The following is a 15,381-nucleotide window of genomic DNA, read 5'->3' on the forward strand; positions in this document are numbered from 1 at the left end:
AGAGGACCAGTGTGCCCTGGTCCCGCAAATTTTGTGATTAAATTGGTGGGCTGAATGGCAATCCCCGAAAGGGGTAGGAAAAAATGGAAAGCCTCAATTAAGGGCTGTCTTTTTCCGGAAAACGGGGAGTGCGAATACAATCTGACGGTACAGTCGATTTCTGTGTAGCTATGGCAAGTCAGGCTGTTCAAAAGCCAAGTTAAGTTCCACCGACTACGTCTATTCAGCATTCCTTGACAAATGATGTTTCCGGACCAGGGCGTGCGATAAAATAAATCATGAGATACATCACGAGTCGTAAGTCGAAGGAAATCAGTTTTTTTAACGTTACGCGCCCTTGCAAGCGTTGTGACATCGACCACTTGATGAAAGCTCCGTCGTGTAACTGGTAGCCTCTTCTGAGAGGAAGTTCATTACCAGAATATGCACACAGGGACTCATTGAAAGTTTGTTCTTCTCGGTGGTCCTTTCTGAGGTTTCCTTAAGAAGGAATTTACTGTAGGTTGGAAGAAGTAAACAAACGGCATACACCATCAAATTCCACTTTTTCATACTATAACATCGTGTGCATTCTGTATGCAGAAGTTTTAAAAATTTAGGACCCCTTAGGAATCCTAACACCTTGTCTCCAAGAGATAGAAACACCTCATTCAGTCTTCTGTCGACTGGTTAGGCCTCATTACGACCGTAAAAAATTGGAAATAGGATATTTTCAAGGAACAAGAAAGTAGAGTTAGTTTTCAGTGTCAGTTCGAACATCCTTGGCTAAGTCTGTCACAACAGTTATGCTCTCCGGAGAGACTACGTTAATGGGGCGACAAATGGTGGAATTTTAATACTGAAACAAATTGAAGGAGCAAAAAATGTGACCTACTAGACAACTGATCTGGCCTGAGGGTGGTCTTTCCAGAAATGGATATCTCAAAGTGCGATACAGTGAATGAGGCCTCTGGAGACCGCTATAACACAGAACGCCAGAATAGAATATGAATCGATGTACGTACACGCGTGCCCTACGTATCAAACAGTCAGCATAACTGTGTAGAAACGGACCATCGTAAACGAGATTCACCTGGGTTCAACTGAATCTCCTGTCAAAACCGAAATCGTGTGCAAATGAGATTAGTTGTCAAAATACGTCCAGTTTGGGTCGAAGCAGAAAATCAGGTTTATAGAAACTCGGGGAGTGCGCCGGTGGAGCTCGGTCGTGGGCCATTGAGGAGGGTTCAGCGGACTTATGAGTTGTGGATTACTTCTAGATTACTGTGTACACCTCTGGTCTCTAGAGTTATCCGTCTCTCAACAGACCACACTGCGCAGAGCATATCGGTCAAAAGAGGCCATTTGGGTTCCAGTAGCTATCCCCAAGTAGACACCTTCCAGAGGAGACCAGTTCGTCAAAATCTTTAGGTCACTCAAGTGTAGCGCACATAATGCAGGTGGATTTCAGATAGCCTAAATTAGTACCATCTGCTCCAAACCAAAAGTGAAACACTTTATTAAAAATTATTAACAAAATGTGACATCCTCATGGATACTGATGACAAAAGTGAGCTTGGAAGCTTCACGTTTTGAAACGCAGCAAGCACGTCTATGATAATACGGGTGGTCGCGCTGTTGTTGGTCAGTTTGCGTTCAAAGTGCGTGCATCTATTTCACTGCTTCCAACCTGCCATAATCTTATTTAGCTAAACGGCATCGTATTTTTGGGGTCAGAACGATTTGTCCCCTTTTGGTGTTAGTGTGCATGCAACCAGCTTCCGACCTCTGATATCTGAGAATGCAGAACTATTTATATGAGATCGGACACAAGCTTCGATCCCAAAGACCACCTGTTTTGCACTTCCACTTGTGGACCGTAAAGTGACGGCTTCCTGGCGCAGTTGTCTTAGCTCTGACCATCGCGCGATGTTCGTGGATGGTAAACGTGGTCTTTGGAAGGGGTCTTTGCTATGATGTGAGCGCTATAATATCGTTTAACTGTAGCACTCTTTCGGTGACTAATTGCTATGCCACCAGGAGAAGGTGCGAGGGCTGGGATACTGCCAGGTTGCCCCAGCCTAGACAGGGGAAGTCGAGATGCAAAGATCAGGTTTAAACCACGGACTTTCTGGTCAGTAAATTCGCACTCTAACCACTGAGCCATCTCGAGTGATAAAAGGTGAAGTTACAATATTAATCCACCAAATTAGTACATGACATTGCATCGCTATCCAATCTTTCGACCGTGCGGTCCGCAGAAGTTGTTCCTCTGAACCAACAAAGATCTGTTGAACATTCTCTCGCAGTGTTCCTGTTCGGAAGAAATATTGCACGAATATTATGTTGGACAAAGAACACTCAGCTGTGAGTAAATGTCTCTCGATTCCATTCAGCATATAAAATTTTCGACATGATTTAGAACCAACGTGGTTTCCGAGGTTTGAAACCTTCAGTCGCGGTTAACTGTGCGCTTTGCTAGCTACTAGCGTACGCCGAGAATACTCTATTGATCAAGTCGAGGTAATACTACTGGAAACCGCGGCGATGTTGTTGGGGAGGCAAAAAGTTTTACCTGAAAGTCGATCGGTACATATCAAGCAATATGTAATTGCGCTTTCATTGAGCTACTTTTTCTTGGAAAACAGGATCAGGCGGCAATTACTTCTCTGCGTCCGACGGTAGTGCAGTTCGGGCAAACTATAGGTGTGACGATACGCGGAATGGCGCACACTTGGAACTGCCACGTTTTACGGAGTGGTACACGTCTGTCGATTATTGAGTCAGTCACCCTTCTGTCTATTAATCTGAAGGCACTCACGAACTTACTCCGTTTTTCACTCCCTTTGTATGCCGTTTTGTTTGTTCCGGACCGTCTCCCACAGTCACAGCCATGCTGTTTATGCCAACATCGATGCATCCGTTGTCCACTGCCCAAAGTACCGCTCTCCAGTCTAAATTTGGGTGTGTTACGTCCAAAAGAATCGGAAGATGGTTTTGTGGAATCCGTCATACTACCCCGAACCCTACAACCAGCTGTGCCCTCTTTGGGGCTCAACAGATAGGCCACCTGTATGCAGAAAAACAATATTAGTAGGAATCGCGGTATAGCCTTCGAGATCTAATTGGATGATAACTCATTCATTTAAGCTACTTTGAACGGCCCTTGGAGGAAAATCTAAACAATCCAGAATCGGATATCAGTGTACCAACCCGTGCGCAGCATTCGGATATCGATTTGGACGAGAACCACTGGGTCAGTTAGCTGCATTCGGACAATCGCCATAAGGCAGTAACAAACCAGGGAAAAGCTTACCTTAAAATTGCTCTCCACGGTTGGCAAAATTTTGATCTCCTTATTTTCTTGTAGCGTACGAATCACCATTCTAGAAAAGATACCAGAAGTGACCAGAAAACCGGTTGTGATGAAGCCGAAAAAGGTGGCTATGTAGCGTGGGTCACGAAGGTATGTTAAACACATCATATCAGACCTAACCACACATTGAACTAAGTAGTTGTGGTTGGGAGTTCAAATGCTGCACACATCGCCAGTGGTATCCCATCCCTGTCATCCCGTTGACTTGATTCCACATAGACCCAGGGTCCTTTTCCAGATTTCCGATCCGTTTCTGATCCGAATATTAAATTTACCCAACAAGAAGAGGGAGATACTGGTGGGTGTGAGTCTAAGTAGGCTCGACATTTGATCATGGAATTTATTCTTTTCCTCACCTGAGTGTTACGTTGTGGTGGCATAAGCGCTGTTTGGTGTGATAAATTTTGCCTTCGACAGCCGGACCATCGTCCTCGAGAAGGGAATTTTCAGTGGGAGTTCGTGTTGTAAGTGAATCTTTGCTGAAAGCCAAGAAGAGTTGTGGTGGCATAAGCGCTGTTTGGTGTGATAAATTTTGCCTTCGACAGCCGGACCATCGTCCTCGAGAAGGGAATTTTCAGTGGGAGTTCGTGTTGTAAGTGAATCTTTGCTGAAAAGCCAAGAAGCACTGTAAAGCTGTTTCATCCTTATTGAAAATCATCAGAAGTGCACATCTCACGGAGTTTCGAACCCACGACATCCGGTCTGGCAGTTTGAAAACCGAAACGTTCGAATGATTTACCTACAGCTCGTGAGCTGCCGACGGCCATAAACCAGCTGTAAAATGGGATAACGGTGAAACTGGGCGGAGTGGAACGAAAACAGACCAGTGCAATGGAGCGTTTCGATCGTCATTCTAGTCTTCAAAAAGGGCGTAAAAACGTCATTTCAAAACCGTCGTGGAATCAGCTTAGTAAGAGCGACATGGAAGGTGGTGCCCGGCATTATTTTGCGCAACCTGGTCGCTTGTCAGCATGGATAATCTTCAAAACCAAGCTGGATTTCGGCCTGGCCAAAATATATCGACCATATGTTTATATTGAGACGGCAACGTCGTCTGCTCACAGAGAAAGTATGCAGGCGATTTGTTAAACTTGGTTCATCACATCATTTTAAATAACCTACACAATTTTGCAGAACGGTTTGATGTGAGCTTCACGCCTACAAAGCGTAAAGTACTACTACAAGACTAGGTGGGATCGAATCTAAACATCATGCTTGCAGACCAGCCAATTTACGTCCTAGATAAACTTATTACCTGGGCAGTTGTATATGATGCGGTGGACTGACTAGGGACGAGGTTATTTCTCAAATCAAGAAGGCCAGAGCAGCTTCTGTCAGCCCAAGTGAACCTATGGCGCCAAAGTTACATTTTGTCTGTCAAAACAAAGTGTATGTTGTGGTGGTGTGATCCACACTGTCCTATGGATCAGAAACGTGACATGTACGTGCAGATGACGTGCGAGAGCTGTCGGATTTAGACTGTTGGTATTTCCGAAGTACTGATCGGGTCTGGTGGGAATATTGGATTAGCAATGCTGAGGTAGGTCAGATAGTTTTAGGAAAAAGGAACTCTCCCACGATAGACAACTTACTTATGCTTCATATGTTACGCTGGTTAAGTTATGTACTTCGGATACCAGAAGACTTTTCACCGTGAAGGGATCGGTTTGCCCAAGTACCAAAGCTACCGCCTTCAAAGCATGGCTACCTAGTTCCCCATCACCTCAGAGAACTATACAGTACGAACCATAGGTAGGAGCGATAATCTCCAACTGTTGGCTATATTTCTCGATTTTCAGTGGCCAAAACTGTAGAAGCTGGAGCCAACGCACCCTTGGCGCACGGTTTATAACTTATAAAGTGAAGTGGGGATCGGACAGCTTGTCTGCGAAAGTGTTCAGACTGAGAGTAGTGCCAGTGCGCCACAAACTTCTCAGTCTGCTATACACGGACGGAAAACTACGGCATCATCAGCCTCCTATGCACAACGTGTAAGTTTGTGATTCATACCCTGTTCAAACGAGGAATCAGTGGCTTTATGGAGGAAAACGTTTCTGAACAACAGTGTGAATTCCAAGTCGACCGACTTTCGAATGAACTATTTTCCTGACGGAACGCCGCTGAAGAAGTCGCTGAAAGCTGTTCGACAACCAACGAACAGTTTTGTTCTTCCTGGGCCTCATCAGCTAGACGAGTGATTCAACTAGGATTCTGTTGTATCTCCTGTTAACATCAAATTAGTTCGCAAGTAAGCGTATTTCACCAGCTATGAGTGAATTAATTTCCTGCTGAAAAACAGGTCCAGGAGAAGTGCATCAACGGAGCCACCCACACCATGGATTGTTTGTGAACTTCACCACAACTTTTGGCACAAGCAGCGAAGAAGTACTGTGGATCGCCCTAGATCAAATAAGAGGACAAAATCTTGGACACTGAAGTCAGTCAGAGATCAAACACTAGGAACTGAATTCAGTCTGGTGCGAAAATGGCTTCGCTTGGTGAGCCATTTGAGGGGGATGGTCGAAACTGGCACACCAAAACTTGTGTACTGTCAGAGAAAAAATGGGGTTGACTATTTGGGACAGCCTTCAGGTAAGTTGAAAAAACTGTAACCTCCGTTTTAGGTCATGATAGGACCTCGTACACAAGAGAACGGTGCGGATAGCTGCTGTCTACACAGGAGCGTGAAGCTTTGGGATGATACGTGTCGCACAATTGAAAAACAAACGAGCCATTCGGAAAGAGTTCGATCTCTCTGACTCAACTATGATAAAGTGAACTTGCGCAACATGCGGACGCCTGCGCCTTGATGTATTCAGTCTTGTGTCACCAGCGTACTCATCTGACACACCTAACCACCAAGAACGGAGGTCAGTTCTCCTCACTTTTCAATGAGTACCTACTCAACATCTCACCCTAAGGATGACATCGCTAACTGTATTTGCTCAGGTTGGGGTTGACGCTCAAAAACAGATAATGGGGAATGGCTTTTCCAATTACCTGCTGGACATTTGTTTCTAGTCAGTACAAACTTTCAACACGAGCGCTCGCCGTGTGATTTAGAGGTCACCAACTGCAAATCAGTCGTGGGCTCCAACCACGGCACTGTACGGACACGCGTATCTATCCCCCGGAACACGCCATCTGAAAAACGTCTGCGTGGACGGGCACCATCAACTAACCCTTTGGAAGGACTAAATCTAGCCAGTACAAACTTTCAACACGAGCGCTCGCCGTGTGATTTAGAGGTCACCAACTGCAAATCAGTCGTGGGCTCCAACCACGGCACTGTACGGACACGCGTATCTATCCCCCGGAACACGCCATCTGAAAAACGTCTGCGTGGACGGGCACCATCAACTAACCCTTTGGAAGGACTAAATGAACCCCAATGGAACGTCGACATCAGTCCACCAACGACGATGGAAGTCCAGCATGCAATTTCATAGCTTGAGCGCAATAAAGCACCCGGATCAGACGATTTACACAATGCACTCTCCAGAGAAGAAGACGAATCCGCCGCGGATAACCTAATCACCCTACCACAAAATGTCTGGAATGGGGCGCCTTTACGGTGACCCCAGAGGCAAATAGGGTGCAAGATCATCACACAAAAACCACCAAGGCATCAGCCTAGCCTACAGCTTCCAAAATTTTCTACGGCAATATCTTGCGCAAGTTTATCCGTCATCTAGAGAATCAGATTCACGAAAATCAACCTGGGTTTCACCGTGACCGGGGTTGCACGACCATACCTTCACATCGTGGAATGTGTTGGAATTGCACAGTTCCTTCCGACGACCAACAATGGTCGTATTCCTCGATACCAAAGATGCCTATGATTCCACTGATTGACAGAAAGTGTGATGTCGTTTGGCCATGAAATGTGTCTCCCTAAACTCGTCTATTGTAAAGGTTTCATGTTCCAATTTTTGTGGACGCGCACGTCTACGGCAGATTCTCTCCTGAGTTCACCATATCCAGTTGTGTCAAGTAAGGATGTCCTCTGTAGACCTTCCTGTTCAACTTCGGAATCGATGCGCTGCTTGAATCTTCTTCACCTGTCTATAACACCTTGGGGATAGAAATACCCCCGAGGCGCTCCGATGTTCCAGCCCGTGCTGGGACCAGCGAATTAGCGATGGTGTGATCAAGAAAGGGGTCTTTGGTGAGGCAGACGGTACTTCAATCAAAGAGGGCGCTCATCATTGCAAGCTAGGGTGGCGTGTCCATGTAGCACGCATCATGAGAACAACGTTGTTTTCCGTGACTAATTCTGAATGAAAGAAACCTAGAAGTAGACAGAATTTGATGCGGCAGAAAGGAATGAAGGATGTTACGAAAAGTTAGGGTGCCGTTGGTGAAATTTGGCTTTCAGAATGGGATTCATGTGACCCGCCGTGTGCTTGGCTGGAGACAGTGAACGATATGGCGACCAACAGATGTCAACGGTGGTCACGCCTTCAGTTCCTATCCAAGTTGTCTGACTGAGTGCTGGAGGTGTGGATACTTGAGAGGTTTCTTGTAAGCTAGACCTAGGTCCCTCTCCTTGTCCTATTTTTCCATTCTAGCACAAAGCTTTATTCAGATAAACTGACATGGCTGAAAGACACTGAAATACCAGTGTTTTTACCCCCGTGTTGCTGCTAGTGATGACGACGAGGTGTACTTTCGCCCGCTGTTGTTATGCCCTCGTGTCTACATCAGCGTTGTTGTGGGAAGATCGGGATTAACTATTAACTTATCCAATTGGGAACTTAGGGTTATTTAGCTTCGACAAGCCGTGGTTCGATTGTCATTGGGCGTGTAGATAGAAAGGCAGGCTTGAAGACGTGACCGGAAAGGGCACAGCCACACGAAATTCACCATTTCTACAAGGTTGCCAAGTAGCACTTAACGATAAGCCGGGCTTCGACTTAACTTCGCAGACGACCATATTCGCAATGCAGCACTACCACATATCAGTCAATAACGATGAATGAACTGAGGACCGTTTACCCCTTCAAAAGAAAGCGACTATCATGGAGGCTCAAAAAAGGCCATTTGGATGGAAAACAGGAAAGGTGTTCACCAAGGTGGCGAATCGAAAAGTGCAGCACGGAGGAAAATCGCGGTGAAAACAACGTACGATTTATGTCGATCCAGATAGTCTTTTTTCTCCACCAGCGGCTTGCATTCTTTGATATCATGGAAAAATTGTAGATCCAAGTCAACGCCTGACGAATCGTCTTTCAAGTCTTTTAGGGATGAGAGGGAACATTGAGAATATCGTAAATACTACTAAAAAAACAGCATGCCCCTTTTAGCAGTCAGATTAAAAAACATTAGCGTCAGCAGGTACGAAATGAACGAGCGAAAGCCTCTCCACAATACTCGTATCGTTATATTAAGTCGGACGGAAAAGTATAGAATGTAGTAGTCCTCAACCACTAGAGGGTTAGTGAATGGGGCAGAAAACCTGACAGATTTGAGCTCCCGCAATTTCGTTGAGTCTGTTCCACCGATTGGATGCGAGTGCTTCTCACGTTAGTCATCTTAAGTCAAACAATGGCTTCGTACCATATGCTGGAAGGGCTAGGGACCGAGCACTAGCGAGATAAATATGCAGTAACGATCTAATTTAAATAAAGCATTCCTTACATCGACGGTTGATGTGCGGATTTTCAGCACCAGAGTAAACGTCCATAGAGGATCCACCGAGGGTTACTCACTTTATAACGCCTTCACCTCTGAAAACCTAAGCGAACTGTCATGAAGAGACAGTTGACAACTCTGAGTCATCTGTAGTCAGACGAAAAGACCGGTGTGCCTTCGGTGAGCACCCATTGGAGAAAGGAACTTACCGACTTCACTGTTGGCGTTAAGCGTGCGAATGCACAATCAGAAACCTCCATGCAGCCTGCCGATTCTACATCGAATTTCAGCCCAAGTAGTGAACGTGTTATTCGGCAGTTGCGACTGNTGAAAACCTAAGCGAACTGTCATGAAGAGACAGTTGACAACTCTGAGTCATCTGTAGTCAGACGAAAAGACCGGTGTGCCTTCGGTGAGCACCCATTGGAGAAAGGAACTTACCGACTTCACTGTTGGCGTTAAGCGTGCGAATGCACAATCAGAAACCTCCATGCAGCCTGCCGATTCCTACATCGAATTCAGCCCAAGTAGGGAAAGTGTTATTCGGCAGTTGCGACTGAGATAGATTACATCCCTCAAAGCTAGGCTGACCCACGTAGAGAACGAAGAACGCTATCGTTAGCATCACCATCATCAACAGCACATCAGTGTTCAACACTAACACATGGCTGCCGTACAACCATAATTTATTTAAAAGCCTTATTGGAAGCAGAAGAGCGGGATTTTCCAAAAAGTCACCGCAGTGAATCACATTCTTCACCTCTCAAAAGGCTGGTTGCTGTCTTGTAACACTGAAGTAGTGGATTATTCAACTTGCAGTCCTGAATCTGAACCGGAGATCATGGAAGATTACCTGAACGCCAATCTTACGAGGGTCTGAATGTCTATGACTGCGAAGCTGTGTTTGGTAATACGGTAAAACAGTAACAGTAGTTTGTCCGTCGTACGCTAGTTCAATCCCAGCTGACAACAAAAAATAAAACTTGAGAAGAAGTCCATACCGATTATCAAATGATGATGCGCTGATAAGTACTCGATTACCCGTTGAATCTCTCGTCCATAATGTATTTCAATTAAGTACGTCGCATGGAAGCCGTCCATGTTTCATTTTGAGAGGTACTCAAGTTGTCGGAGTAGATTCCTCTGAAAAAACTCTGAGACAGCCCAATATCACTTTCCGGGTTTTGGGGCTCGCCAGGTACATCTAGCCCCCAAATTTTCACTATTCTTATTTCGTACTTGAACATCAAATTGGACGCACCTGAAGATAGACACTAATTTTCCTAGACTCCATTTTATCATACAAAAAATTTATCTGCACATATGTCCAATTCGGTGTTCAAGTACACAGTAGAACTAATGGAAATTCGCAGAACGGTTTACTTGCGGAACCCTGAAAAAGTGGAACTAATGACGGGCTTTCCATAGAGCCTGTAATCAGTGTCGTACAGGTTCTAGTACGACTAAAAGCTACCTTGGTCCACATGGGCTGGCAAACTTCCCGTCATAGTATAGAATATAACATGAAATTTAACCATACATAGGAGCTTCTCTATTGACCACCCATCTATAGTGAGTGGTTGGTTCCTCCAATGACTTCAAACCATCCGGCAGCAATACGTTTAGTAAACCTCACCGTTCCCATATAACCGACTGCAAGAGTATTTATTCAGCATCAGAGAACTAACAGGCAGTGTTTATTTAATTGGAGAACTTCTGTTCGCGGAAATGCGCTAGTTTATAATATCCTCTACTATAACCTCTACATCTCTTTAATAGATTTGTTTTTGCAGCTTTGTCGACCGTCGATATTGAAAAGCTTTACAGTAAACAGCCCTTAATCTGAACCAGAATCCAGCTAACTGCAAGATCGATTACAAAATGAATAACAACTGATGAGAGCATCGTAAAAGTCTGCGGAGAGAAGGAAAAGCGTGTGGAGAAGTTTGCGAATATTAAATGCGAGACTCAAGTTAAAAAATAATGACCCCGAGCTACACAAATAGCATGCGGAACGGTGCGAGAAGGATGTTGTGCTTTGGAACCTTAGACGCAGTGAAGAGGGGCTTAAGACAATATATTCCACCAGGGTCAAACAGCAAAACGAACCTTTGGCCAAAACAGACCAATGAGCCATCAGCTGTCCGGCACAGTAGGTAAGATCACCGAAGGTAATGTAGGAAAGACTTCGTTTTGATACCTCAAACCTGAGGAAAGGAGGTATGGAAAGTGTTTTATCGCGAGTAACTTACCACAAGTAAGCACAGCTAGCGCATGTGGAATCGCATGCAGGTACTGAATATTACGAAACCGTAATAAACGAAACCCAAAATTATTGGACAGCAGTTAAAAACAAAGGATAGTTGGCGATGAGGAGCCGCAGTTAGTTAGTGCAACTTCACGCGCATCAAATTTGACTGGCTGTCGAACGCCTGCGGTAGCAATTTAGTCACCTGATTTAAAAAAACGATCATCAAAAGGCCAAACAAAAGTTAGGATTGATGAATGTCTTCCAGCTTGCTTATCGATTGCGACAAGGGTCTTCAAAAGCCACAATATCTAAAAATAAACTTTCGGAGGTTGCTGTGCCTCAAGTGTTGCTTACGAATTTAGAATTAATCAGCTCAACTACAAAAACAGCCACGCTTCAGTTTCCAAAAAATTTCCAAAAATTCGAAATGACATTACAAACTCGGTTATCTGTATGGGAGTGCTCACTCAAACTAATGATGTGTGAGCATTAAACGCAACTACTGCGAATCTGAATAACGGATGCGAAAAATAATGCAAGGGTAGCCAAAATAAAAAATAACTCCTTTTGAAGGATAACAGCTCTTCGCGAGGCTGGGACATACCGATTAGTAATAATAAATACGACAGCTGCGTAGAACTCAGAAAGCCACGGTGGGAGAAGGAACAAAGCTTGGATATTGTCCACCAGGCGGCCGGGCAAGTCTTCGGTGCGACGCACCACACAAAGCAGGTTATCAAATTGTCGTTTGCAGCTAGGTAGACGGAGTTCACATCGTTCGGTGATTTCCGACAGTTCACGTCTGGTTTTGTTCGTCAGTTTACGGCCGACCAATTCACGGAGAAGTCTTTCATCAACTGAATAGTACCTATCACCCAGGGTTAAAAATGATGAGAAACTAGACAGAGGAATGTTGGGAGAGGAAGGAGAAACGGAATGTTCAGGGGCAATCCTCTGTCGGGTTTTGGGAGAGGAAGGAGAAACGGAATGTTCAGGGGCAATCCTCTGTCGGGTTTTAATGACTATTCAACTGAAAAAAAAAACAGGTAAAGCCGGGGCCATCAAACAGCCATGGATAAATTCGAACTACAGATACCTGACAGTGATGGTAGTCCCACCCGGTACTCCCATCCACGGCCTCAAGAGCATGTATAAAAATAACTAGCTTTTGGTGACGCAGGTGATTCAGTCTAGCACAAACCGTTTTTACCTAGCCTATGGTCAGTCATTCCCAGGGATAAATAGTGACACAGGTTATCAGACTAGATATCACGAAAAATATCGCACGTAGCTCGTTGATTCTTCTGAAGGAACATGCTGCTCATAAGGCTGCTGAAAAGTCTTCGATAGCCCACAACGGGTTTCGCCTTTGGGGCTCATCAAGAAGGCGAAATCCTCGAGTTCCCGTCAATCGTATTTTCTACTTGAACACAACTGGTGAAATACGTTCGCAAATTGAATTTGTGTTAAAGGAAGACTCACCCGAATTCCGGCTGAATCGTTCGTTTGTGGTGTTCTTCAACTGAGTGTGCTGCATAAGTTTCGTCCCGTATTTCAGTTGGTACGATATTCAGGATAGTACAGTATATTTTCTTGGCGGAACACATGACCACTAGAAAATTTATATTAGCTCAGGCTACCGATTAGTAGTCAGATTACTGTTTTCCTTGTGCACCTTACTTCCGGTTTTCTTATTCTATCCAATAAGGACTTTATCTGGTGTCAGCGAATACACACTCATTTGCAAACTAATTTGGGCTGTCGACGGATTTTTAGCAACCTTATGAGTAGTACATTACTTTAGCTGGTGGTTTATATGACCGGCGGCTAAATGGCTTGTGTGCGTCTGTCTTCCGGTTTTTATTCATATTCCGATTATAAGTGGGAGTTCACATACAGAAGAAGTTGGAGCTGCTTGCTTGGCGACGAGCCAAGTGATCAGGGCCGCCCCAATCACCACGCGTCTGAAGTTATTCCAGTCAATATATGATTCTTTCTTAACCCATGTTCCCGATTCGTTAGTCCGCAAGGCAGTTCGCGCGAGCTCTGAAGTTTGTTTATGGTACGTACTTGTTGAACGCTTTGTTCGGTAAGTTTACGTTCAGTGAATAATTGCTTGCGTAATAGTCTAGTCTTGTAGCCCATGGGCACCTGTGTACACCGTTTTACTTGTTTGATCAAAAGTACTGACCCACCGAGATGGGTCAGTGGTTAGAGTGCGAATTTACTGGCCGGAAGGTCCGTGATTCGAACCCGACCTCTGCCTCTCGACATCTGCCGTCTAGGCCTGGCAACACGGCAGTATCTTAGCCCTCGTGCTTCTTTCGGGTGGCATGGCAGCTAGGCTCCGAAAGGGTGTTACATCTGAAGGATTATCTTATATCATTATTACTGACTCACCGGTTCCCACCAAGAGACCATCAAGCTGATTGCTCACGACTATTCTCTACAGCCTTCCGATTCATCACCGTTTGTCATCACTGACATGTGCACGTATTTAAGTTACAACTGAGATGATTTGTTCTTTAACTTGGTCCGTGATTTCTACTGTCCCATGAGCTGTTTGTCACAGTCCTGTGTCAACAATTGTGTCAAAAAAGTCCCGTTTCCGAAACTGTGCGTAAGGTGAATAACAATGAAAGATAGGCTGTAGAATCAACCACAATGCCAAGGATTCCCACATAGATAAAGCAAACTATGCTTCCAGGAAGTCATGTGTAAGTAAAACTGCAATCAACACTTTCAACCGGCTACGCACGGCCGAAGGCAGAGCATTGAACTAGTCTACAACAAAGTTCGAGGTCTACACCCAGAGAAGTAGTAGGCAAAATGACAATTTCATTAATCATAAAGAATAAAATGCGTTTACGAATAATAATAGAGGTGTGATCTCATGTGCAAGACTGAGTTAACTGCGTCCCACACATGGTAAAGTAGACTCATATTACATAATCCGAAGCTAGTCATTTGTACACTGTTTACGGGTAACACCGGCCTTTTACGGAGAATGCGGCTACAAACATGTACCTGACATGTGAAGTTTCTCTGTAGTTTCCTATCGCTCTATTTTTACAGAAAGAGAAAGAACGAAACTTACTTCTGAATCAGCTGCTTACGAATCGAAACAGACAGCTGATTAAAAGCACAAGCTTGAACGAAAGAATCAGGATGACGAAGGCCAACTTCGAGGACGGCGAACTGTGAGTAGTGGTCACGAATGTGGATTTCCAGCAGACTCGGTGACATGGAAAATTCTTCTGCATGAGGCATAGCTTGTAGTTTGACCCGTGCCTCCTGAACTACAGAAAAAAGGGACCACAAACGGAACGAAAATCTCACATTGAATAGAAATGGTAGTAGTAGGACTTTCAGTGGGGTACTAATATGTCCCAGAAGTTAATCGTCAAAAGGCAATGGAATTGTTTGGTAATTAAACTGATAACTCACTGGAAAAGCCTTCGATCCAGAGGTCAAACATGTCCATGTCGATAAAACTAGGACTGGTAACGGTTACGTCCAACATTTTGCCGGGCAACAATTGTGTATTCAAAGCATGTGCATTTCTACAAGGGAATAGGAAGACAACTGTTCAAACGAGTCGAGTGTGTATTCTGAAGAATTCCGCAACCACCAACGATTGAAACAAAAAGTGTTTAGCAGGCTTCAACCGTCTGTGACACTACCTGATTGTGAAGTCCAGATTGGCGGGCCAATCGATCGACACAACCAAGGTATGTTACTGGGTCGTCGTTCGATACACCGGGTTTTCCGCTCACATCCCTCGAGCGTGAACATGTTCACCTGTTCGGACGTTAAATTCAAATGAGTCCAGAATGTGTTGGTGGAGCAGTGGTAACACGCTCTTCTCGCACGTGCGGAGTTAAAACCCCGGCACGACCAGTGGATGTGCACAGCTGATGAGTTGTAATACGAGCGAAACCAGGGTCCAGCGCTTCCCTTCCTTTGGTGTGGACTCACCAGAATGACTGCGCCAGGAGAAAAACCATTGTTCGAACGCGAGTTATGTGAGTGTGCATTTTACAAACTCCCGCGAACACCAACACCTGAGGTTAACAATTCTTGAGAAATAAAGTATGCCTTTCTGTCATGAATATTCTTTGTGCTCACATTATCGTTTTGT

At 44.8% G+C, this 15,381-nt stretch overlaps 1 protein-coding gene across 1 annotated transcript in view; it reads right to left on the reverse strand.

Moving 5' to 3' along the window:
• The window catches only part of T265_08642 (hypothetical protein), a gene marked incomplete at both ends in the record, with an annotated part of 22,467 nt that extends 7,664 nt beyond the window's left edge, over positions 1-14,803 (reverse strand). The window contains 6 exons of the mRNA XM_009174508.1: positions 3,296-3,365; positions 8,484-8,592; positions 11,099-11,196; positions 11,845-12,108; positions 14,338-14,539; positions 14,688-14,803. Coding sequence (XP_009172772.1) covers positions 3,296-3,365; positions 8,484-8,592; positions 11,099-11,196; positions 11,845-12,108; positions 14,338-14,539; positions 14,688-14,763 — 819 coding nt within the window. The remainder of the gene's footprint in view (positions 1-3,295; positions 3,366-8,483; positions 8,593-11,098; positions 11,197-11,844; positions 12,109-14,337; positions 14,540-14,687) is intronic.
• Between the last annotated feature and the right edge of the window lie 578 nt (positions 14,804-15,381).

The sequence above is a fragment of the Opisthorchis viverrini genome, assembly GCF_000715545.1.
Source record: "Opisthorchis viverrini unplaced genomic scaffold opera_v5_233, whole genome shotgun sequence".
Lineage (NCBI taxonomy): Eukaryota > Metazoa > Platyhelminthes > Trematoda > Opisthorchiida > Opisthorchiidae > Opisthorchis > Opisthorchis viverrini.